General features: G+C 43.6%; 1 protein-coding gene across 1 annotated transcript in view; it reads left to right on the top strand.

Annotated features, from left to right (window-relative positions):
• The first annotated feature begins 664 nt into the window (after window positions 1–664).
• The window catches only part of LOC138769582 (venom factor-like), a 63,587-nt gene continuing 37,806 nt past the window's right edge, over window positions 665–26,445 (top strand). The window contains exons 1-12 of the mRNA XM_069948154.1: window positions 665–738; window positions 7,701–7,887; window positions 8,799–8,961; window positions 9,511–9,581; window positions 10,248–10,339; window positions 13,292–13,371; window positions 13,654–13,741; window positions 15,143–15,245; window positions 16,673–16,793; window positions 17,358–17,473; window positions 18,760–18,906; window positions 25,829–26,041. Coding sequence (XP_069804255.1) covers window positions 674–738; window positions 7,701–7,887; window positions 8,799–8,961; window positions 9,511–9,581; window positions 10,248–10,339; window positions 13,292–13,371; window positions 13,654–13,741; window positions 15,143–15,245; window positions 16,673–16,793; window positions 17,358–17,473; window positions 18,760–18,906; window positions 25,829–26,041 — 1,446 coding nt within the window. The 5' untranslated portion in view covers window positions 665–673. The remainder of the gene's footprint in view (window positions 739–7,700; window positions 7,888–8,798; window positions 8,962–9,510; window positions 9,582–10,247; window positions 10,340–13,291; window positions 13,372–13,653; window positions 13,742–15,142; window positions 15,246–16,672; window positions 16,794–17,357; window positions 17,474–18,759; window positions 18,907–25,828; window positions 26,042–26,445) is intronic.

Here is a 26,445-nt window from a genome sequence, read left to right as displayed (position 1 = left end):
CAGCTATTCAGTGGTCATAGCGGAGTTTCACCTTGGCCGCTGAATGGCTGAGCTGCCTTGAGACATCACGTCTTAAGCCGCAGCTGAGACCAGGAAGCAGCAGCTGGATGGGAGAACCAGGACCCGGAGCTGGAACCGGGGAGTTAAGTGACCGGCAGCATTTGGGGGATGTTCATTCTCAGTTCTAGGGAATGTCAGGGTGCCAGCAGTCCGAACCCCATCAATATGCTAGTTATTCCCCAATCCTATTAATAAGGAATAATATTTAAAATGAGAATACCCTTATTTCTCAGAACAGCTTGATGTTGTACCTCTGATTGGAAACCAAGGCTGAAAACCAGACATTCCTATACTGATTTACACAGATAAATCCCAGCTAATATTTGTAAGTGCAGGTGATAAGATAACCCTTACACTGAAGGACCATCCCCGCAGTTTGTGGAGCAAGCTTCACATTGAGTTTACGGGAAACTGGGTAAAAAAAAAAAATTCTCTGGAAAAAAATTGCGAAAGCGCTAAGACAACATGACTCTTGGACCGAGCTCCACTGCAAACTGAAACTCCTCACATTCATTGTATTTACTGGCAAGCACAATTGTTTCGTCAATGTTGCCAAACAACAAGTCACCATGCAGTATAAATTCCCATATGCGCTGCAGTCTCTGGTGGCATCATGGGGTGGAAGGTTGTGGGTCTCCTGCTGCTGTCCGCTCTTATTGGATCCTATGCACAACTACAGTAAGTACTGGCACTTGTTATATCTAGTTATCCCTAGAGAAAAGATAATCAGTTTGGCACTAATAGAATTTGGTTTGAATTTCACAAAATATTTAAAATTCCTTAGTGTCATTATACTAATCGGGAGAATGAGCCGGGAGAGGACTGCACTGCCGCACGTCCACTCCCCGCTCTGTGTGAGAAAATAAAGAGCCGAGTTCCATAGACTTAGGGCCCTATTCCACCGGACGATTATCGTTCAGATTATCGTTAAATCGTTCGAATCTAAACGATAATCGTTCGGTTGAAATGCAGTTAACGATTAACAACCGAACGAGAAATCGTTGATCACTTTATAAGACCTGGACGTATTTTTATCGTTGCTCGTTCGCAAAACGTTCGCATTGAATAAGACGTCGTTCGGTCGTTTGCAATAAATACGAACGCAATAGCGAATAAATAGCGAAGAAAAAACTATCGCAATTACGGCCATAAGTAACGATTATCGTTCCATGGAAATGAGTGAACGTTTTCAGGTCTTTCGCAATAGCGGTCGTTTGAGATTGTTAATCGTTAACGATTATGCAAACGATAATCGTCTGGTGGAATAGGGCCCTATCACTATGACCCTGACTCAACTCTTGACTCAGAGACGGGAGAGGACCTCGCTTAGCAGGGTCTTCTCCAGGCTCATTCTCCCAACAGGTCTGAACACTCTCAGGTCTGACTGATTAAAACTTTTGGCATGTCTCTGTGACGTGTCAAAAGTTTTTTATAATGACAGTGACACTTTAAAATTTGTAGTTTCAGATTTATTTTGTCAGAGCTCCTGTGACACTGGTCTGCCCAGTAATCATGCTGTATACACTGTGGCTTCCACTAACTACATTGGCTGGGCAGGACTAGTTGCTTATAGTGCGTTTACACAGAGAGATTTATCTGGCAGATATTTGAAGCCAAAGCCAGGAACAGACTATAAACAGAGACCAGGTCATAAAGGAAAGACTGAAGCCCCTATTCCATGGGGCGACTATGAGGAGCAAACGAGCGTTATCAGCGCACTACTACATGCGGCAGCAGCGAGCGTGTGAGTCCGGGGGGGGAGGCTGCCCGGGTAATCGCTAGATCGTCCGGGCTGCCCATAGCATACAGCAGCAGTCTGCTGCCACCAACATGTTGAAAAACAAACAACTGCAACGATCAGCCGACATGAACGATGTCAGCTGATCGTTGCGTTCTATTCCATGGAACGTAATGGCCAATATCGGCCAAATACGGCTGATAATCCTTCCGTGGAATAGGGCCTTGAGATTTCTCTTCTTTTCAAATCCATTCCTGGCTTTGGCTTCAAAAATCTGTCAGATAAATCTCTCTGTGTAAACACACCATTAGTGTATTATAAAGGAATCACTGCTTCTGTAATACTATCTCAGAGCAATCCAAATCAAGATCTAAATGTGTAACAAATTTTTACCAAATTGGACCCAAAATTAATCTTGGGAGTCACTCATTTCTACTTGTAGAGTTAATTTGTTGTTAGATATCTTTATAAAATATGTGGGTAAAAAAACATGATGGGAAACGCCTTAAGGTTTTCTGGACTGCTTTTGGTCATAACCACTGCAAGACTAGAAGATTGTCATCATTTCATGACCACATGTTTTTTATTATTTGAAAGCTATAAAGTTACAGCTCTAGTTTTTCAGATATTTTTTTTTCTGTAATTTTTTTTTTTTTTCACATTCTTATATTGTTATTTTTTTTCTATTAGCACTAAATACTGTTAGTTTTAACTGTGACTTTTACTATCCACGTTTACAAAAACATGTCCGCTTTCTTCCAGAAACAGTACCACTCTTGTCCTCAGTTTGGGTGTGGGGTTTTGCAGCTCAGTAAATTAAGTGAATGAAGGTGAACTGTAATACCACTCACAACCTGAGGACAGAGGTGGCTCTGTCCTTGAAAGAAAGCAGCTGTTTTTTTTTTCTAAACCTGGATAACTCCTTTAATTTTGTCCAATCTCTCTTAGGCTTGTGTCATACACAAAAACAGCCAAAAACAGAAGTGGATCTATCAGGGAATAGAATCATACATTTATTATATTTCCCTTTTTAAATCTACTTCTGGCTCCGACTCAAAACACACACTAAAAATCTGCTAGACAGCAGTGTTTTTTTCTATTTGAAAAAACTGTGTGTGACATCAGCCTTACAGTTGTCTTCATATAGGATGCATTTATAGAAAGTGGTGACAGAAGTCATGGTTTGGGCTGGTTTTTTTTTTTTTTTTGTTTCTTAGTTTATTTTTTAAAGGGAACCTGTCACCGGGGACGCGGGCACAGAGCCCGCCCGACCCCCGGTGGAGCGCCCGGATACTTACCCTTTCCGATATCAGCGCCCGAATCCATGCACGGGCTGTATGCAAATCACCTGAGATTAGTCTGATGCCCATAGAGAATGAATGGAGCCGTCATTCTCTATGGTTATCGGACTCATCTCTGCAGTGAGCACGCACGGCTTCAGGCGCTGATATCTTCTTCCTGGGCTCCAGGAGCAGGACTCGCCGGAAAGGGTAAGTATCCAGGGGCTGCAACGGGGGGCCGCGTGGGCTCTGTGCCCGCATCCCCAGTGACAGGTTCCCTTTAAATATTGTTTTCACTTTTTTATTTTACACATAAATAATAAATATACAGTGTATTAGTATAGTAATCCCACTGTAGTATACAATCCCCCTCCTTTCCCATAGCTATTCATGTAGTCACCCCCCCCCCCCTCTTTCCCCATAGGTATCCCTGTAGTCCTGTCGCCCCCCCGAAGGGGCGTAGCTAATGTCTCATGGGCCCTGGTGCAAGAGGTCCACTTGCGCCCCCCACGCAGTTCCAAAATGCTGAAAGTGTACCTGTCATTATTAGAAAAAAAAACATTTGACATGTCATAGACACATCATAGAGACATGTCAAAAGTTTTGATTGGTCTGGGTCTGAGTGTTCATACCTGTACAGATCAGGAGAATGGGCAGGGAGAGGATCGCGCTGTTCCCTCTCTCTGTGTCAGTAAAAATAGTTGGGCTTGTAATATAAATCTATGGAGCCCAAGTGGACGTGCTGCAGTGCTGTCCTCTCCTGGCTCATTCCCCTAAACAATACAGGTGTGAACACTCAGATCCAGACCGATGAAAACTTTTGACCTGTCTTTATGACAGTGACACTTGAAGGCTAGCTATAATGTGCTGCTCTCACATGTGTAGTGTATATTAGGGATAATTCACATAATACACACTTCTCTCTTCTCTAGCTGCTCCTGTATCCTTATCTGCAGCTTTTATTACAGCAAGTCAGGTTTAACCCTTTGACTTCTTTTCTCCAGATACTTGTGTTACATTAACAGCAGAAGAGAAGTAAAAGGGTTAAACCTGACATGCAATAATTAAAAAAAAAAAAGGTTACAGATGAGGAGACAGGAGTAGCCAGAGAATGGAGCACCCCCCAGGGCCATGACAGGACTGCTGTCCCCACCTCAGGGTAACTGTGCTGTCCCTGTCATAGCCCTCACAGCTGCTGCTCTTTCAGGACAGTCAGCCGGGGGAGGGGGCTTCCTCACTCTGGCTCCCAGTCTCCCTGCAGCTCAGCAAGTAGGTGACAGAGCTGCGATACAGAGGGGAAGCTGCTGCTGCTCCTGTCATCACTCTTTGGGACCTCTCTGCACCATCTCCCCTGCAGGCCTGGAGGAGCTGCCTGAGGTAACTTCCCCTCCTGGATGGTGCAGCTCCGTAACTGTACGGCCCTCTGGTCTGGGGGAGGGGCCTCAGCGCTGTACACTAGAGCTGGAGTGTCCCGGCAGGCTGTCAGCCTGGGATGCGGCGGTGGGGGCCTTTTTCTCCTTTTTGGATGCGACCTCCTGGGTTGGCACTGAGGTAAACAGTGCAGATCGTGAGCGGACGCGGGACCCTCACCCGTTCTTTAGCAATAACCTGCAGCCCATAGGTATCCCTGCAGCCACCCCCCTTCCCTCCCCATAGGTGTTCCTAATGTTAATCCCCCGTAGTTACCCCCCCAGTGATATAGAAGAGGCAGATTATAAAACAATAAGAAAAAACACATACTCACCCATCCCAGCGAGGTGTCCCCATCTCTCCTCGTCTCTGTGACACCGGCACACAAGAAATGCCGGGGAGCTGGGAGATAGAGCGGCCTCTTGTGGCCGGAGGTATAATGCTGCCTCCGGCCACAAGAGTGACTGACAGGGCCGGGGGCCAAGTCAGTCAGAGCGCGGCCGCTGCAGACTGTGAGCGTTCATCTTGAACGATCACAGTTAAAGGGCCAGGGCACCGGCCCTCTGCAGAGGCCAAATGAATAGCGCTGCGGCCGGCTGCGCTATTCTTGCAGCCACTGTTGAGGGCCGGTGCACATGGGGGCCAGGACCGGCGGCCCCCGGATTGGTAATCCTGGCAGCCCAGCGGGCATTTGCCCGCTTTGCCAGATTACCAATCCGGGCCTGAGTATGGCTGCCACATATTGCCTTATGATCTTTGCGTCTTAATGTATATTTATAACTTTTGTGGTTAAATTGCAGTTTTTTTTAATTAGCTGTTAAAAAAAATGTTTAACTAGGTGTTACGGGTGTTACGAAAGGTTGAGTTTGGATGGAATGGCCCATTACTGACATTACTTGGTATACAGTTACACTACCACTGACCTAACATGGAGATCAGCAGCTATACCAGCTATGTCCTGTGCAGCTGTATACTGTTCCCGTGCAGATGTATACTGTTATACTGTTCCTGTCTCTCCTCAGTCCAGCAATGGATCCTCTCTCTGTACATGTGGAGAATCTCCTCAGCTAGATACAGAGCCCTTCTGTAGCTTAGGACTCCCGCTCTGGTAGGCGGGGCCTCTGCATGGAGGGCGGGCACCCACTATGATAGGCGGAGCCTCCTTTTCCTGTGAGGCTTCTCTCTCTTTCTCCTCTTCTCTCTTCAGTAACCTTTGTCATCTAAGTTGCCCACTATCTGGCCTAATAGGCTTGTGCCTCTTGCAGCCTTGCATATCTTTGTCAGGTCTCAGGTTGTCATGGAAACTCACTGGCACCTCATAAATGGCCCCCTCTCCCTCTCTGTCAAGCCCCTTTGTGACCGCAGCATTTAAAGGGGATGTCGCTTAGATCAGTTTGCAATAATTGAAGCCAGATAATGGGACATTTTCTTTTTTTTCTATCCGTTGGTATTTTTTTTATTATATTTTTTTGTCTTTTTTTGTACATGATTATGGGGGCAGCCATCTTGCCTGGGCTATTTTTAATAGCATTTAATGACAGGCACTAATACGCCTTTTCATGGCAGTCACTAACTGACTTATTCTGTCCTTTTTCATGGCACGGTTGGGATAAGATGGTCCGGAGCTCCTGCACTGAGATTGCAGGAGCTTGGCTGCCAGTATGCCTCTCATGCTGCCAGTTTAAGGCTATGTTCACACAACGTAATTTTTCACTAATGAATGAACGTTGATTGCTATGGAATCAGCGTCCGTTCTTTACTGCAGGGGGCGACATTGCATTAAACCCCGCTTTGTTCATACATTGTTATGTTAACACCCGTTCTTTATAACGGGGGTTAAAATAATGTACTTGCCTATTAATTCCGGATGCTGTTCACTGAACAGCGCGTGGAAATAATAGCTGTTCACACAATGTAATGTGCGGCATTGGACGCACTTTACATTGAAGTGAATGGCTAATTGATTTGCAGGCACACCAGACGGTGCCCGCAAGTCAATAATAAAAACAGAATGTTCCTGCAGCCGATACAGAGGTATTGGCTACAGCCTGCAGGAACATCCTGAATGCAGCCTGGCGGCCGGCAGTTTAACAATACCAAGTGTGAACATAGCCTAACCCTCAAACCATGGCATGTAACTGATCGGCCTGTGCCCCTAAGGCTGGATTCACACCCCGTTTTTGCCATCTGTTTTTTGGGGTTTTTTTAAGCGCTGTGGAATCTGTTGGCACTATACAAATAAATATATTATTATTATATTATATTTTTTTCATCCATTTTGATCCGTTTTTCTATTGACTTCTATTATAAAAAAAAAACAAAAAAAAAAACAGATCAACACGCATCCTTTTTTTTAACGTACACAAAAAATGTGGTCAAGTACATTTTTGTGTATACGTTGAAAAAAAAGTATGCGTTTTGATCCTTTTTGTTTTTATAATGGAAGTCAATGTGACTCCATCCACAGTCCGGCTGCCTATGGTTTCTTTCTTGAAAACTTCCAGGCCTGCCATGTATATGTCTCTATACATCAGTGCTATAGGCATGGCTGTATAGATTGCCTGTCAGTATAATGCACTACAGTAGCAGTGTAATGTACTGTTTCAGTGATCAGGAGATCACTGGTGAGGGCGCACTAGTGGAACTAGTTAAAGGGGAACTCCAGATAAAATGTGTTTGTTTGTTTTTTGTTTTAAACCAACTGATTTCAGTAAGTTATACAGATTTGTAATTTACTTCTATTTTAAACTCTCCATTCTTCCAGTAGTTATCAGCTGCTGTATGTCCTGCAGGAAGTGGTGTATTCTCTCCAGTCTGACACAGTGCTCTTTGCTACCACCTCTGTCCATGTCAGGAACTGTCCAGAGCAGGAGAGGTTCTCTATGGGGATTTGCTACTGGTCTGGACAGTTCCTGACATGGACAGAGGTGGCAGCAGAGAGCCCTGTGTCAGACTGGAGAGAATACACCACTTCCTGCAGTACATACAGCAGCTGATAAGTACTGGAAGACTGGAGATTTTTAAGTAGAAGTAAATTACAAATCTGAAACCAATTGATTTGAAAGAAAAAGATTTTCGCCGAAGTACCCCTACTACTATGGTAGCTCTGTGCCGCACCTGAACCCTGAGCTATTTCTTAAGCCTCACCCCAGGCCTTCTTCTTGTAGTTTCCCTTTGGCCCACCAGCTGACAGCCTTGTCTCTCCTAAACAGATGCACCCTGATTACATCCAGCGTCCTGCGGGCAGACACAGAGGAAACCATCATACTGGACGGACACACGTCTGGAATTGAAGCCAAACTATTAGTCCAGGATTTTCCAGCCAAGAAACGTAATTTTGCTCAGAGCACGATCTCAGTCAATGCTAACAATGCTTACCTGGGAACAACGACAATAAATGTGAGTTACACAAAATGTCATCATATGTTATTGATTGGTGCTAAAACCAAATATATCCCTCTATATCAGGAAAGGGGAGCCTATTGCAAAACTACAATTCCCGTCATGCCTGGACAGCCAAAGCCAAAGTTTAGTCTGGCCACACACGATGGGAATTGTAGTTTTACAACAGCTGCATGTTCTACTTTGATATAAGACTCTTGGGACAATGGTGGACCCTTGATCTCCATACTTCTAACAAAAGTAGATGGCTGTTTTTGTAAGGGTCGTTTTACACCACCACAATAACAAGGGCCGATCAGCAAGACAAGGCTTAAAGGGGAACTCTGGTGGAAAAAAAAAATAAGCTAGTTTCAGAAAGATTATTATACAGTGTATATATAGATTATATATATTATATAGATTTGTAATTTACTTCTGTTTGAAAAATCTCCAGCACTTATCAGCTGTCGTATGTCCTGCAGGAAGTTGTGTTATCTTTCCAGTCTGACAAGTGCTCTCTGCTGCCACCTCTGTCAATGTCAGGAACTGCCCAGAGCAGGAGAGGTTTTCTATGAGGATTTGCTGCTGCTCTGGACAGTTCCTGACATGGACAGAGGTGGCAGCAGAGAGCACTGTGTCAGACTGGAGAGAATATACCACTTCCTACAGGACATACAGCAGCTGATAAGTACTGGAAGACTTGAGATTTTTACCCCTTTAATTAATTATAGGTGTAGCTATGAACTACTATAACATAGTAAAGCCCATACTATAACAAGCAATACATTCGGTGCAATGACAAATATTCACTTCAGACTGTGGGGTTCTTTTTAATTGACAGGCTCTCGAGTATTATAATTTATCACATCCCATATAATGCATTAATATTGATATTATTATTCTTTTTTTTTTTCTTTGTATGAATTAAGATTAAATCTAAGGATCTCTTGGCCGAACCAAAGAGAAGGTATTATGTATCTGTCCAAGTGCAATCACCACAGTGTACGGTGGAGAAGGTACTACTTGTGACTTTCCACAGTGGATACATCTTTATTCAGACCGACAAAACTATTTACACCCCAGGAGCTAAAGGTATTGAACACTGTTTTTAACGTTAAGGCTACTGTTTTATACTCCGCCTTGATTCCCCAAGTTTGAGTGTTTTTTGTCCTTTTCACAGCCCCCCCCCCCCCCCAATCAGGCTTAAAGAGGTGGCCACACCTCCTTCCCACCTAGCGCACCGCCTCCCCACCACCCATCAGGAAAGTGAGGGATACGGCTGCCATATGCCGCGGAAATATCCCCCTTGAACTATAAATTACATATGGGTTACAGAAACTTATAGTTCTGATAACTATTGAACAGGGAGGGGGACCCTACAAAAAATTTTAATGATAGGTCAATATAAATTATTCCAAATGATGTTTTGGAAGAGAATGCAGCTTTTTTTTCCCCCAAAAAACAGCACCACATCTGTCCACTGGTTGTCACATCTCAACTCTATTAACTTCAATGGAATTGAACTGCAATACCACACACAAACCAATGGCATGAGTGGTGCTGTTTTTAGAAGAGAGCAGCCATGTTCTTCTAATCCTGGATAACGCGTTTAAAGTAATAGATGACCTTGTGTCTCAACAGTTCTGTACCGTGTTTACCCTCTGGACTACAAGATGCAGTCGATAAAACAGTCAGTGAACATTGAGGTTAAGGTGAGTGCAAATTGGGTGCAAATTCTGGATTATGCGAATATTTGGGTGAATACTGAAAACTTAAGAATAACATCTAAAAAATATTCACCCCTTGAATACTGGTTCATAATTAGAACTAAGGATGGTCCGAACCTGCCGAGGTTCAGGTTCGTATGAACCCGAACGCTCGGCATCAGATCCCCGCTGTCTGCCCGCTCCGTGCAGCGGGTGGATACAGCCGGAGGACCGCCTGGAAAACTGGGATACAGCCTATGGCTATGGCTGTAACCCAGTATTCCAGGCGGTCCTCCTGCTGTATCCACCCTCTCCACGGAGGTGGAAGACAGCGGGAATTATTGCCGGTTCGGACCATCCCTAATTAGAACTTAGACTAAAAATGGGTGAAAAATCTAATTATTAACCAAAACATAAGTGCAAAGCCCTTGATAAACTTCCCCAATAGGGCCAGTTCACACGGAGTAAAACTGGCAGAATTCCAGAGTAAAACTGGCATCGCGTTCCGGAATCGCGCCAGCCTCCGTGTCATACAGGCAGTCTATGGGAGGGCTCGCACGCCTCCTCTCTCCACGCCTCTCCGCTCGGAAGAATTGACATGTCAGTTTTAATCCATGTGAACTGGCCCATAGTCCTGGGTTTAAATCTGTGTTATGTTTTTTTTTCCCTCAGAATCCAGCCGGGGTTGTTACACGAAGTGAACCATATTTCCCTGATAATTTCGGCATGATCTCAAAGACTTATGAGCTGTCTGAACTAGCAAAGTATGGACGACATTGAAGAGATAAATTGCATTATCTTGACCTCCACTCCCGTTTAGTGATATGTGGCATACAAGGACTTTTAGTTATCTTGGGAAAAAGATAACATGTTAAAAAAGTGGGGAGTGTTACTACATTCAGGGCTCTTCCCTACATGGCCCTTTTACAAGGCCCTTTTACATGGGGCGATCATAAGCAAAGAGTTCCTCCTATGTAGAAGTGTCAGCCATCAGCTGAGGAGTGGGAAAATGTATTGCTATTGGCCACACAGAGGATGTGCGTCTGACAGCAATATATTTAAATGGGCGCATTGATGATGCATGTGGCCTGGCTGTGCGATTATTCGTGCCTTCTAAAGGCACAATCTCGCTGATCAGCAGTCTCCTGCGTCCTTGCATTGCCCCATATCGGACCGTGTAAAAGGACCCTTAGGGCCCTATTGCAAAAAGCTATTTTTAACAATTAACGACTAAAGATTAACGATCAATGATCAATTGTTTACCAGTAACCTGAAATCGTTCACCATTTTACACAGAACGATAGCCGTAAGTTACAATCGTTACTGCGATCGTTTACCTTATATGATCCCAGGAAAGGGATGAACAATGTGCAATTACGCTGAATGATTACCGAACGATTAACGATGATTTTAGGGCAGATCTAAATCAACAATCAAAGACACACAAACGATTTTTTGATCGTTGCCTGCAATTACACAGAATGATTATCATTTAAATTTGAACGATATAATGATTTTTTCGCACGATAATCAGCCCGTGTAATAGGACCCTTAGTCCAGGTCGAGCACGATGCTTGACTTGGTGCTAGATATGGGACGGGGATGTTGTATCTTGTTTAGATAATGGATCGTTCAACCGGCTTCCTTATACACATGGACATCTGGCATAGCCCAACATTTGTATGTACTCAGTGGGAAGGGGTGAGCCACAGCCAGACTACCCTGACGTCGGCTTATCCCTTCAAAAACAAAAATCCAGAAAGCCCAATACTTCTCTCCACTGACATCATTTATCGATGGAAAGACAGGAGGCCACCATAGACCTTGAAGACTGGCTGAACCCACCCCACCACCAGTGGTAAAATTGGCCAAATTTTTCTTTTTTCAAGGTTTATGGGCAACTTAAAATATCTGTCCCCACAGAAGACCTTTTTACGTTGTCCCAATGGACAAGAACAAGATGTAGTATTTAGGCGACCATGTAAAACATAAGCATGCCAAATCCCCAAAAGTTGGAGTTTTGCTATCTATTTGGCCCTCCTTTGTAGTTAGAAACAGAGAGCTAAATCTATGAACTTCCTTATAACCACTGGGCTATGTGGAGGAGCGTTGACCAGTTTTAGCAACCCCTTTAATATTTATGGTTAACCCTATGGTTATGGTTAGCTGCACTAGGGAGCTACTGAACGTCCTGGCGTCGCTAGGGGCGTTCAGAGGGGGCTCGTGCGGCGACCCCGCTCTGAACTGCCGTGATCCCGGGTGCTATATGCAGCCCAGGACCACGGCTATTAGCTGGCATGGTCCGATCGCTGTTACTGCTAATTAAGTATTTAGATGCAGCTGTTAAAGTTGACAGCTGCATCTAAATGGTTGCTGTCCCTCATCCGTGGTGGGCTAGTGCCGGGCTGGGGTCTTTGCCTTAATGGCGCTGATCCGGGCTCGGCATTCTATTGCTTTTGGCTACAGCAGCCAAAAGCAATAGAACACTGATCTCATGGATCTATGCAGTATAACTATACTGCATAGATCTCTATGAGAGATCAGAAAAGTAATACTAGAAGTCCCCCAGGGGGAATAACCCTAACCCCAGGGGAATAACCTTAACCCCAGGGGGACTTCTAGTATGTGTGTAAAAAAAAAAAAAAAAAGGTTTTTCATTAATAAAAAAAAACCTCCCCTAATAAAAGTCAGAATCACTCTTTCTCCATTTTATAAATAAAAATAAATTAATTAATTGAAAAATAAACATGTTTGGTATCGCCGCGTGCGTAATCGCCCAAACTATTAAATGATTACAATCCCGATCTCACACAGTAAATGGTGTAAGGGCCAAAAATTCCAAAGTGCAAAATTTCGCATTTTTGGTCGCATCAAATCTAGAAAAATTGTTATAAAAAGCGATCAGAAAATCACATATACGCAAACAAGGTACAGAAAATACATATCATGGCACAAAAAATGACACCTCACACAGCCCCATAGACCAAAGGATAAAAGCATTATTAGCATGGTAATAGAGCGATTTTAAGGAACATATATTTTTTTAAAAAAGGTTTTAATTTTTTGAAAGCCATCTAGTAAAATCAAAGTTATACAAGTTACATATCATCTTAATCGTACTAACTTGAGGAACATGAATAACAAGTCAGTTTTACCCTAGGGTGAATGGCGTAAAAACAACCGTTTGTTTTTGGGGTTTTTTCAATTTCACCACACAAACATTTTTCTGGTTTCACAGCATATTTTAGGGAAAAATTACGTCTGCCATTGCAAAGTACAATTAGTGGCGCAAAAAATAAGGGCTCATCTGGGTCTCTAGGTGGAAAAACGCAAGTGCTATGGCCTTATATACACAAGGAGGAAAAAACGAAAGCGCAAAAATGAAAGCTGGCTGTGTCCCCTAAGGGTTAAAGGCAAAGGTGTATGGCTCGCTTTACTATGAAAAGTACAAAAACCTATAAACGTAAAGGTTCATGTCTTATTTGCCACCTGTGATTTATTCTGAGAGCCTGTAATACACTACCTTTACGTGCGCCCTCACTTGTATTTTACTCTTCGCACATTATCTCATTTACTATGTAGCTTGGGACTCCCATCATCTTCATCCTACTACTTCATCCTTCATCCTACTACTGCAGACACCGTAGGGATACTATGTTATCTTCATATTAAGACCATACAACATAAATAGTTCATATAGCTTCCATTTGTTGCAGCTGCGGCACCTGGACCATCACAGCAAATTATGACAACCAACAAGAGGTGTTCTCTGCAAACTTCGAAGTGAAGGAATACGGTAAGAAGGTTTTTTTTTTAGGAGAGACTGATGACTAGCTATATGGCTGCTGTTGCTTCAGGGTTTAGCAACCAGGTTTCCTATAATCCATATTGCCAATTGAGCTAAACTATATAACTTTGTAATATGCTTCAATCACCTATATGCCCCTTTTATGTAGTGTGAACATAGCCTTACACAGAAATAGATATAAATTGCATTTTGTTCTTTTGGGGAGAGCAATGGTGTTAGATACGTACGATAAGAATCCATTATTTATACCAATCTTTTTTCCTCCCTTAGTATTACCAAGTTTTGAAGTTACCATAAAGCCGGAGAAAACTTTTATGTACCTAAACGCTGAGACATTTTCTGTAAAAATTGAAAGCCAGTAAGTAACTATGTAATGACAGTAAGGGGTCTCCTCCACGGAAGCGATAATCAGCCGAATCGGCCCCATTCGGCCAATTATTGCTCGGTGGAATAGAGAAAACGATCAGCCGATGATCGTGTTAACGGCTGATCGTTTATTTAGGGCCCGACCTAAAATCATCGGTCCCCCACTGCGCATCTCTACCGTGGAATAGCGGTGCCCGGTGGGCGACCGATGATTTGAGAAGCGCAGCATACATTACCTGTCCAGGCTTCTCCTGCGCTCCGTCTTCCTCCCCGGGTCCCGCTCGCAGCATCAGCAGCTCCACAGCGGCCTGACTGAGCAGTCAGACCGCTCAGCCAATCACTGGCCGGGACCCCTGCGGCCAGTGATTGGCTGAGCGGTCTGACAGCTCAGTCAGGCTGCACCGAAGCTGATGCTATGCCGCAGGACCCGGGGAGGAAGACGGAGCACAGGAGAAGTCCAGACAGGTAATATATGCTGCAAGGGCTGCAAGGACATCGGTAACGATGTCCCTGCAGCCCTCGCTTAATGATCATCGGGGCCGTGGAATAGGCCCAGTAAACGAGCGCCGATCAAGCAGATCGGCGCTCGTTTACATCGTTGTTCGGCCCGTGGAATGGGGCCCTAACCTGAAGACCAGCACTATGGGTTGGAGAATCAGGACAATGTCATACATGTAAAGCAATGCAAATAAGCAATGTTTTTCAAGGGACAGTGCAGACTGGTTACCCAATATTGTTGGTGTCTATATCTGCTCCTATGGTAACATAATTATTCCTCAATAAAACAAAGATAAGTGAATCTAGCACTAGCCTTGACACATATGTTGTTTTTGGCATGTCCTGATTGATGAATCCAGCCGTGTCCTTTTTTATATTCCATTCCTAAGAATTTTTAAGATATGCAAATGAGTTAGTCTGGTGCACTGGAGGCGGGCCCAGCACCCCCAGTGCACCACTTTTCCTTTCTGCCTATGACGTCCCCCTAGTTAATATGCAACAGAATGAGGCAGTGAGTTTGATCCCAGACTTTTAAAAAAATATATTTTTCAAATTGACTATTTATTTAATAAAGTTAATTAAAATGTTCTAAAATCCCCCTTTCGGAATGTTTCAGTAGTCTGGGAGCACAGTTCAAGGTTGACATGTTTTTTTTCAATGAGTTTTGAATATTTACATATCATTGGGCGGTCTAGAAATTGCATTTGTCAAGGTTCAGTCAACCCCAGATAGCGTTTCTACGCTATATGTCACCTTGTGGCTGTCCAAACAGATCAATGTAAGTTGATGTAGAAGCTAAAAATTGGATTACATTTTTTACTGGAAACTGATTTCCCAACTCCATTTGTCTGCAGTTTTTCAACTAAGATTGACCTGATATTTCTCCAACACTTAGGTACCTTTATAAGAAACCAGTTAAAGGCTCAGCCTTTGTTGTCTTTGGTTTGAAGAAAGGCCAAGAAAAGAGAATTCTCACTGACTCACTAAGAAGGGTTGAGGTAAAATAGCCTTCTCCTCCCATCCGCCTTCTCCTCCCATCCGCCTTCTCCTCCCATCCCCTCACTTCCTGTGATCCCAATCAACTATACAGCCCAGCATTCGATTATCTTTCCCTACCTAGCTGGACTTAAGGCTGTCAGAAATTGCTACCCCTAAATCCTTCTCTTCTGAAGTCTTTGCTAACACAGAATTGACAATATAATGGTTATTCTATCACATCATTTTGTCAGGTTCAGCAATGTTTGGAAGGTTGATACAAACTGAGATGAAGGGGCACAGTGGTCATTTAACGCCAAAAGACATCTGTCTTTTGATAAATACTGGGGCAAATAATGATCATGAACATTATTTGCGGCCATAATTAAAAAACACAGATGTCTTTTGGCTTTAGATGTCAACCGTCCAAAAAAAACAGTTGTCGTTTTGAAGTGTGAACACAGACTTAAAGGGGTAATTCAGCGAAGAAAAAAAAAAAAAGAATTCTTTCAAATCAACTGGTGACAACTGAAATTTACTTCTATTAAAAAATCTCAAGTCTTCCATTACTTATCCAAGAGATTCTTTTTGGGCGGCACGTCTGTGTTGAGGGTGGTGCTCGTAGTAGGAAAAAATTCCTATAGCGTCATGAAAGTTCAAATCTCGGCACCCACCTGCCTGGTGAGTGCAGAGATTTGAACTTTCATGTTCCAGTACTTATCAGCTGCTGTATGTCCTGCAGGAAATGGTATATTCTCTCCAATCTGACACAGTGCTCTCTGCTGCCACATCTGTCCATGTCAGGAACTGTCCAGAGTAGTAGCAAATCCCCATAGAAAACCTCTCCTGCTCTGGACAGTTCCTGACATAGACAGAGGTGGAAGCAGAGAACACTGTGTCAGACTGGAAAGAAAACACCACTTCCTGCAGGACATACAGTAGTTAATACGTACTGGAAGACTGTAGATTTTTTAATAGAAGTAAATTACAAATCTCTGTCACTTTCTGGCACCGGTTGATATGAAAGAAAAAAGCTTTTTGCTCAATTACCCCTTTAAAGGTTAACATTTACTTCTTTTCTTGCTTAACTCATTCTACCTCCTATGTGAAATATATTTACTATACATTTTACTATACACCAACATCAACTCAGGCCTTTGGCACTGATTACAAACATAATCTGAAACCAGATGCTAACACTGCAATACATTTTTACACCACTAGGTAAAGTGTCACATTCTGAGTGACCCTATTCTAGAACAGCATTCCGTGTGGTTAAACCTGGTATTGCAAATTAAACTTAGGAATTTTACTATACTGTGATAGTTGTGAATGATGATACATATCCATTCGATGCATGCCAATGCTCTCTTTCTTTCAAATCACAAATAAAGCTTTTTTTGGTTAATTTTAGTTTCTATTTCCTAAGTCTTATCTAATAATTATCTAGATTTCGGATGGAACAGGCCACGTACAACTACAGCGGAAAGACTTGATAAAAAATATGAAAAATGTAGATGACCTGCTGGCGTACAAACTCTGTGTCATGGTGACCGTCATCACTGATTTGGGTGAGGAAATAGAATTTTATGCAAAATATAAGCTGGATGGTAAGATGATATATTTTAGGTCACTGGAAAAGTTTACCAGTGTAATGAGTACAGCAAATCTGTGATGTATATATACTAGGAGGCCAAGATGATATAGACGCCCATTTGTTATTAGTGGATATAGCAATTTCAGGCAAAAACCTCAGAATTAGAATTAATGGAGTCACAGAGGGGAGATCGTTACAACGGGGGCCCACCCCCAGTGCTTTATACCGGGCCAGTGCTCAGGAATAGACCAGGTGGTGGTTGAAATAAAGGAACTAGTAATATACCTAGTGGTACATTCACTTTGAGGATTTTTGTAAATCAGACCTGTTTCAGTTTATACACTGTGTCAGACTGGAACGAATACACCACTTCCTGCAGGACATACAGCAGCTGATAAGTACTGGAAGACTGGAGATTTTTAAATAGAAATAAATTACAAATATCTAGCACTTTGTGAAACTAGTTCATTTGAAAGAAAAAAAAATAGCTGGAATAGCCCTTTATTACAACTACCGAATGCAACTTTTTCTATTACAGGCAATGACTTTGTAGAAGCCGAGTCGAACGATATTTACATAGTGAAATCTCCCTATAAAATTACCTTCGTCAAAACATCCAAATATTTTAAGCCCGGAATGCCATTTGATCTCACGGTTTGTATTTTTTTTCCAGTACAATTCACCAATATACAATATAATTTTTCCCATAAGAAATCATTGAAATGTAGACAGTTGGTTCCGCACCCCAAAAATCTTTTTTTGTAAAACTAATGAAACAAACATTTATAAGCAGCAGAATATGTGATATATAAGTTACTGTACAGTACAGCAATCAGCATGTGGGGTATAATGTATAGTAACTGTATAACCCTGATAACACAGCAGCTGGATATGTGATATATAAGCTACTGTACAGTATAGCAGCATGTGGTGTATAATGTATAGTAACTGTATAACCCTGATAACACAGCAGCTGGATATGTGATATATAAGTTACTGTACAGTATAGCAATCACCATGTGGAGTATAATGTATAGTAACTGTATAACCCTGATAACACAGCAGCAGTTTGCAGATACAGGATGGAGCTGCAGATCCCCATAATGCAGTAGCGTAGTACAACAGGCTAGAATAGAGAAGCAGGGCTGCTGTCAGAGGTCTGTGTGGTCACACATATCGAGTGCAAGTGCAGACACATTATAGCAGCAGTGTGTATAGCTGAGTGTAAGTGCAGACACCTTATGGCAGCAGTGTGTATAGCTGAGTGTGAGTGCAGGCACATTATAGCAGCAGTGTGTATAGCTAAGTGTAAGTGCAGGCACATTATAGCAGCAGTGTGTATAGCTGAGTGTAAGTGCAGACACATTATAGCAGCAGTGTGTATAGCTGAGTGTGAGTGCAGACACATTATAGCAGCAGTCTGTATAGCCGAGTGTAAGTGCAGGCACATTATAGCAGCAATGGAGAGGATAGGAAAAACAAGGGCTGACAGAGACTGCAGGGAGCATGAAGGAATGAGCAGGACACATGTGGGCACAGTATAGCAGCACTCTCTGTCCGAGGAGAGAGGGGTTACAGCTACAAAGAGATTACCTCCACAGTCCTGTCCCCAGATGCAAGCCTCAGCCTGAAGTGGATCTGCTATGATTTGAAAGGTGAGGGAGACTTCCTGGGTCGGAGTACCATGCTGTCGACCCCGCTACACAGACCATGCACCTCCCCCATAACCCCTCCCAGTAGAGGGAGCTCTTAAACCAAAGTAACGCTCTTAAAACAATTTTAAAAAACTAAGAGCTTTTCTTGCAAAACACTCTCAATCCAAGTTACCCTTACTACCTAGTATATTGAAAAACAGAACAGCATTGTAGATCTAGCCTTAAAAACATCTTTCCACTTCTCTACACAAACCACAATATACTGTTCTTTCTGCTTTCATACAGGTCTTGGTTAGCAACCCTGATGGATCTCCTGCCAAAGGTATCATGGTGTATGTGAACTCACTTAGTAACCAAGGTACTAGTGATGAAGATGGAATAGCGAGACTGAAACTAAACACAGCCGTGAATTACCTATCTATGAAGTTAAATGTGAGTATTATTATTATTATTATTTTTTGCGCTAGTTCATAATATAAAAGGACATATGTTTTGGGTTTTGGTTGCAGTTAAAGGACAACTCCCACAAAATTTTTAACTTTTTTTTTGCTTATTTAACACACATTACAAAGTTATATAACTTTGTAATGTGGTTAAATACCCGGTCTGGCCCCCTTCACCCACTTTCGGACCCCCCGACCACCCCACCCCCCCACACACACCACCCGGAACTTAAAGAAATTATACATTACCTAATACGGTCGTTACTGTCCTCTTCTCCCGGGCGCCATCTTGTGACGACGACGTCAGAGCCGGGGGGGCGGTCAGGGTCTTCTTCCTCCTCGGCGTCTTCATGGAAAGTGAATGGGATAGAAAAGGCTGCTGGTGCACATGCCCTGATTGGCTGAGCTTGCTGGAAGCCATGTGATACGCTCCAGCCAATGAAAAGGCTGCCGGTCCGCAGCCCTGGACCCAAAAATATACACTTATTATAGGAAATGTACATGAAGTGCTTTTTTCCATGCATTTACTACTGCATCAAGGCTTCACTTCCTGGATAACATGGTCATGTCACTTCCTGGATAACATGGTGATGTCACTTCCTTGATAACATGGTGATGTCACTTCCTGGATACAATGGTGATGTCACTTCCTGGGTAACATGGTGATGTCACTTCCTGGATAACATGGTGATGTCACTACCCGACTCTCAGAGCTGTGCGGGCTGTGGCTGCTGGAGAGGATGATGGTAGGGGGACACCGAGGGACACAGAGCACTGGAGGGACACTTAGCATCCCCCTGCCATCATCCTCTCCAGCAGCCACAGCCCGCACAGCTCTGGGAGTCGGGTCGTGACATCACCATGTTATCCAGGAAGTGACATCACCATTTTATCTAGGAAGTGACATCACCATCTTATCCAGGAAGTGACATCACCATTTAATCCAGGAAGTGACATCACCATTTTATCCGACCCTTGTAGCCTGGTTCCCATATAAACCGCAAACTTAGTTCAATAATCTCCCGCGCTAAGTAGTCATCCGGGCGTGTGGCTGGGTCAGCTAGTCACAATCCTGGGCAGGTTCCGGTGCTGTAATCACACACCCCCTCTGGGCGTGTTGGAAAGCGCTGACGTCACCCGGGGGGCCGGCATTGCACGTCGGCCGCGCCGACTTCTTTACTATGCTGCGCAAGCGCAGTACAGCGGGAGAGGACGGTGCTGTACTGTGACTGCTTGGCTTAGTACAGCAGTGGCTTCTCCCTCTGTACTGCGGTTGCACGGCGTAGTAAAGACGATGGCGTGGCCAACGTGCAATGCCGGCCCCCAGGTGACGTCAGCATGCAGCGCTTTCCAACACACCCAAAGGGGCGTGATTACAGCGTCGGAACCCAACCAGGACCGTGACTACCTGAGCCAGCCACACGCCCAGATGACTACTTCGCTGGTAATTTAAATACAGCGTGGGAGATTAATGAACTAAGTTTGCGGTTTATATGTACATGGGAACCAGGCTACAAGGGTATGTTTGGGAAGCATGCTGGGTGATGTACCAGCACATTTCCTTAACTTTATGGCTGTTTTTAGCGTGATTGGTTGCAGGGATCACAATCTTGCAGTGAGAATGTAAATTCATAGGAAATTACAGGACAGAACATCGCAGGGCAGAGCATCGGAAATCCGCTGCATTGCGGTATGTGTGAAACTGGCCTAAGGGTAATCTTTTTTTCTGTTTCTGCTTAAAATTTTTGTTAATGTTGAAAGTCCAATACTGTGTCCTATGACCGATATTCCTACATTAGTTTGCTTCTGTCGCAATATTGGAGATAAAATAGCACTTTGTTCCTGTGCCCAAGAGCACTGCCGATCATCCAATTCCCTATGCCGTTTTCCCCACTTCACCTCCAAATATACACTTATCTTTAGTTATCTAATTTTCTTTATAAATAATATGGATGGACTGACTCTCAGCAAAGTTCTGAAGTTTAGTTTGATCAGATATAAAATATGTTTAAATCCTTCTCCTATTTTAATTTAGGTTAGTGTCAAGACTTAGGGCCGTATTACATGGCCCGATATTCTATGGAAGCAATCTACTAGATTGGCATTTACTTACCGGGCTCGGCGGTCGTGCAGCAAGGGCTGTATATATATATATATATATATATATATATTATATATATATATATATATATATATATATATCATTAGCGATGTCTGTGCAACCCTTGCTGCATATATAGAAAATAATAAAGCTGGTTCATTTAAATGTGGCAATTTTATATTGTTCGTGCAGCCCGGGAAACTAACAGCAGAGATATCTGACACCCCCCCCCCCCCCCCCAAACCGCTTCTACCTTCAGATAGCTGCTTTTTATCCAAGATCTGTCCTGCGGTCCGTTCGGCAGGTGATGCAGTTATTGTCCTTAAAAACAACTTTTAAACTGGCAGCCCCGTGCCCAACGGCCGGGGCTTAGATTGTGTATGCATTAGGCTGGCACAACCTCTCTGTCCCTCCTCCCTGCCCTCCTCATCATTAGGAATGCTCCAGTCAGATTGTCTCCTATTCTCCACCTGTGTCAGTACGGCACATGGGCTGGATCGTTAGGGCACCTGTGCAATGTTCAGCATGGAGAAAATGTTTCAGTGGCATTCCTACTGATGAAAAGGGTGGGAAGGGTGGGGAGGAGGGACGGAGGGGTGGTGCAAAGTTAGGGCACAGATACTCTAAACCACGCCTGTTGGGCACAGGGCTGCAAGTTTAAAAGTTGTTTTTTAGGGCAATAACTGCATCACCTGCCGAACGGACCCCAGGACAGATCTTGGATTAAAAGCAGCTATCTGAAGGTACAAGTGGTTTGGGGGGGGGTCAGATTGTGAGTACAGAGTCGTTTTACGTGTAAAATAATAAACTTTATTCATACCTCTCCTCACTCCCCAGTGTTCTCTTTGCTTCTCCTCGCTTCCTTCAGCCGTCAGTGGAACTTCTGAGCCAGTCTCTGAAGTGACAAGCCCGTTCAGCCAATCCCTAGCCGTGACTTCACTTCGGCTCTGAAGTTCCAGTGGCGGCTGCAGGGAGTGGGGAAAAGCTAGAAGGACACTGGGGTGGTATGTATAAAGTTTGTATTTTTTTTTTTTACATATTCATCAGCCATCGGTTGTGTATCACTATTACACATTGCAATATGCGCCCAGCGGCTGATGATTTTTAGGAAGGATTAAGCTGATTTTAGGTGTGATCAGCTGATCGTTGTCCTTATTACACAGAGTGATAATCTGCCAAATTGGCAGATTAACGCTTGTTGTAATGGGGCCCTTAGTGATCTCTGTATTATCCTGGTCCTTGGTTAGCTCAAAAGACTATTCTCAAAAGCAGACCTTCTTATAGACAATAAATTACTCTAGTTATATCAAAAAGAGGTGTCCCCTAAACCAGTTTTAAAAGAGAATTCACCTATATAGATGCAAAATTCTTGATCAGTGAGGGAGTTTAACTCTAAGAACCTCCACCAATTTCTAGAGCAGGAGACCCCAGTTCTCCATTTCCTCCAGCCATGTGGAGGCGCTAAGAGAAGTATTAACAGTGGAGTGGCCCGGCATGTACCATCTCAGCCAAGTACAATTTGGTCCGACCCCCAATGGTTGGACACTTTTGACTCCTGATCGGTCGTGGTCTGAATATTAACCCCTTAGTGACTGCCAATACGCCTTTTAATGGCGGTCACTAATGGGCCTTATTCCGATACATACGCCTTTTAACTGCGTATGTATCAAAATGCCTATGCCTATGGCTGTGGCTGTATCCCAGTTTTCCAGGCCATCCTCCCGCTGTATCCACCCTCTCCACGGAGGTTTAAGACAGCAGGAATCATTGCCGAGAGTCCGGGTTCGTACGAACCCGAACCTCGGCAGGTTCGGACCATCACTAATTGGCACACTTCTCTGACGCTTTTTTTCTTTCTCTCTGTTGTCTTAAGCCATTTGCCTAGAGGTTGTATCTTCATATGTATTTAACTTGTTCCCCAATAAAACTATGGCCCAGATTTATCAAAGTGTGTAAAACTACAGAGCTGAACGTTGAGCTGTGATTGGTTGCTTTGGGAAGTTTACACCATTTTCTATTTTACACACTTTGATTAATCTGGGCCCATTTAAGCCCCACCCAAATGGCAAGGTCCACCAATGATAAAATGCATTTTTGTCTGTTGCAAGAACAAAAAAAGGGTTTATACAAGTAGATATAAAATGTGCAGAATGTAAGCTTCAGACTGGTGCTCAGAACTCATTGGGTGTAAACACAGCAACCCTTTGGTTTTGGAAAGTGATGATTCTCAAAATTCAGGCATTTTGCCAGTGTCATGTATTAGTATGAATTGCCCCTTTCGCTAGTACAATGTACATTATTCATAGGCCTGCTATACCAAATCATTCTTCTTCCACCAGCATATAACTAATAGAGATGAGCGAGTAGTGAAATATTCGACTTTCGAGAATTCAAATCAAATAGGCACCGAGATTCGATTATTCGAAAGAATATTCGATCCCATTATAGTCTATGGGAAAAAAATTAGCGGCACTTGGAAATCAAAATTCGACCACTTGGAGGTCACCAAGTCCCCCATGAACCCTCCCTTAACGATGCAAACACCTCTGGAATGACACTGTGACATCAGGGGGAGCATGCCTGGGTGCACCCAACACCCCAAAATTGTAGTATAATGCCACTCTCCGCAGTTGCGACGGAAAAATATTTGAGAACGCTTTACGAACGTTTATGGCAATGTTCACACATTTCGTTCGTATTTCTTGCGCAGCGTTAAATACATGATTCCAATGTGCGTCCGTAGAGCGTCATGTTATTCGCGTGTATCACGCATCATGCTGTACGAACATTACTGGAACAGTATGTATCACATGCCCTTACTTACTGTCTAATCTGCTAAAACTCTCATTGTCGCTCTGATTCATTCCCGTATAGACTACTGCAATTCCTTACTAATCGGCCTTCCCTTCTCTAATCTCTCCCCTCTCCAGTCCATTCTCAATACAGCGGCCAGGCTCATCTCCATGTCCAGCCGCTATACAGATGCCTCCCCCCTGTGCCAGCCGCTATACCGATGCCTCCCCCCTGTGCCAGCCGCTATACTGATGCCTCCCCCCTGTGCCAGTCACTACACTATCTCCCTATTAAACACAGGATACAATATAAACTCCTCCTGCTCACCCATAAAGCTCTCCACAGTGCTGCACCTCCCTACATCTCCTCCCTCTTCTTTGTCTACCGCCCTACCCGTGCCCTACGCTCCTCTAATGACTTACGACTAACAACCACCTTAATCCGCACCTCTCACTCCCATCTCCAGGACTTCACCCGAGCTGCACCAGTCCTATGGAATACATTACCCAAGACTGTCAGACTCACCTCCAATACCCAAAGCTTCAAACGTGCCCTCAAAACTCATCTGTTCAAGCAGGCTTACCAGGTTCCCTAATTTTGACTGCTACCCTCAACCTCCCCCCCCCACCCCACACACACGCACACCTACCTCCACCACGCACACACAGCCACATACACACACACACAGCCACATACACACACAAACACACAGCCACACACACACACACACAGACACATACATACACACACAGTCACACACACACACACACACAGACACATACATACACACACAGCCACACACACACACACACACAGACACATACATACACACACGCCAAGCATTTAAGCACTTAGACCTGTGCATGCAGGCATTGGCTGGTGACAGGCTCACCCCCCCTTACCTGCACTGACTTATCTATATAGATGGCCGGACCATAAGAACAATGAAGCACTTTGCCCCTCTGCCATTTTGTCTCGCACCCCCTCCTAATAGTCTGTAAGCTCATGCATGCGAGCAGGGACCTCACTCCTCATGTATGGATAATTATATGTAGATCTTTGTAATGTCTATTTTTGTCTATGTATGTACCTCCAGAATTGTAAAGTGCTGCGGAATCTGTTGGCGCTATATACATAAAAATTATATTATTATTATTATTATTATTATTATTATTATTATTATTATTATTTCTGGAACAGTATATATCAGGTGCCTTTACTGGGCTACTAGAACAGTATATATCAGGTGCCTTTACTGGGCTACTAGAACAATATGTATAACGTGCCCTTACTGGGCTACTGGAACAGTATGTATAACGTGCCCTTACTGGGCTACTAGAACAGTATGTATAACGTGCCCTTACTGGGCTACTAGAACAGTATGTATAACGTGCCCTTAGTGGGCTAAACCAGGGACACTATAAGTCACTTGTACACACAGGGTACTGGAATGAATACACCTGCTGATGCGGCTGTTATATCATCTATTTCTTAGCACTAAGAAGCTTTGGATTCAGAGATGACTTTTTCGCTGTATTTTAGCCCTGAAAAGAACTTTTGGGTTTTGTAGTAATCCTGCCTAACCAAATTGCTACTAAAACCTTTCTCTCCCTGCTGCAAGATCTTTCCCTGACTAGGTTGAAAGCTCATCTGCGGTCGAGAGGCGGAGCCAAGTAGTTAAGATTCGAGGTCATGTGGTCCAGCTATCCAATGAGGGTAGACGCCGTTTTCGCGCTGCGTGCGTACTCCCAGGGTCCCTCACAGCCTCCCTGCATGGTGATTGGATTAAAAAAAGCGCCAACTACGATGGGAGGGCTTTCGAATGTTTCCCGCGTATTCGCCACACTACTCGATTGAATTTGAATCTTTCGAATACCGCAATATTCGATCGAATCGTATTCACTCGTCTCTAATAACTAAACGTCTGCTAAGGTTTGAGAAACTAGTGCATGAACTAAGTTTTGTAATAATTCAAGGCTGAGTTTTAGTCTCATTTTGTTTTATCGATTGCTCTTAGGTGAGAACAAATGTAGCCGACTTGCCTTACCAATTACAGGGATTTGCAGAAACTACGGTGGAAGCATATAAATCACTGAATGCGAACTACAACTACCTACACATTGGCATCTCAAATATCAATTTTAAGCTCAACACACAGATATACATAGACTTTAACGTCTTATCTAGTAATGTCAACGTCCAGAACCAGATCAATCATTTCACCTACTTGGTAAGTAAACTATTAAACAATTTATGAGCTACCACATAGAATGCCCATTCATAATTATTATATATGGATCTTCCACCGGCAGGTTTGGCTAGCTCTCCAAAGGTGGCCTTACACCTCCAGCTGATGGCCAAACTATCATTTTATCCTCAGTTATCTCTCCCGTCTTGTTTCTGTCCACCCCATGCATAGGAAAGTTTTGCACGGCCGAGCTTTCCTGTGTTCTCCTCTGTTACTCAATCTAGTTGTCGCCCAGTCCCCTTTTGCTGTAACTGATTGACATCCCTGCCCCCATTACCATACCTTTAGTCACCCGTTACTGTACTTGATTGTCGTCCCTGTCCCGTTAGCTTACCCAATCGCCATCCCTATTAGTGTGCCTGATCGTCGCCCATTAGCGTACCTGA

The sequence above is a fragment of the Dendropsophus ebraccatus genome, chromosome 1 (assembly GCF_027789765.1).
Source record: "Dendropsophus ebraccatus isolate aDenEbr1 chromosome 1, aDenEbr1.pat, whole genome shotgun sequence".
In the NCBI taxonomy this organism is placed as follows: domain Eukaryota; kingdom Metazoa; phylum Chordata; class Amphibia; order Anura; family Hylidae; genus Dendropsophus; species Dendropsophus ebraccatus.
This window is presented reverse-complemented; position numbering and strand designations above follow the sequence as displayed.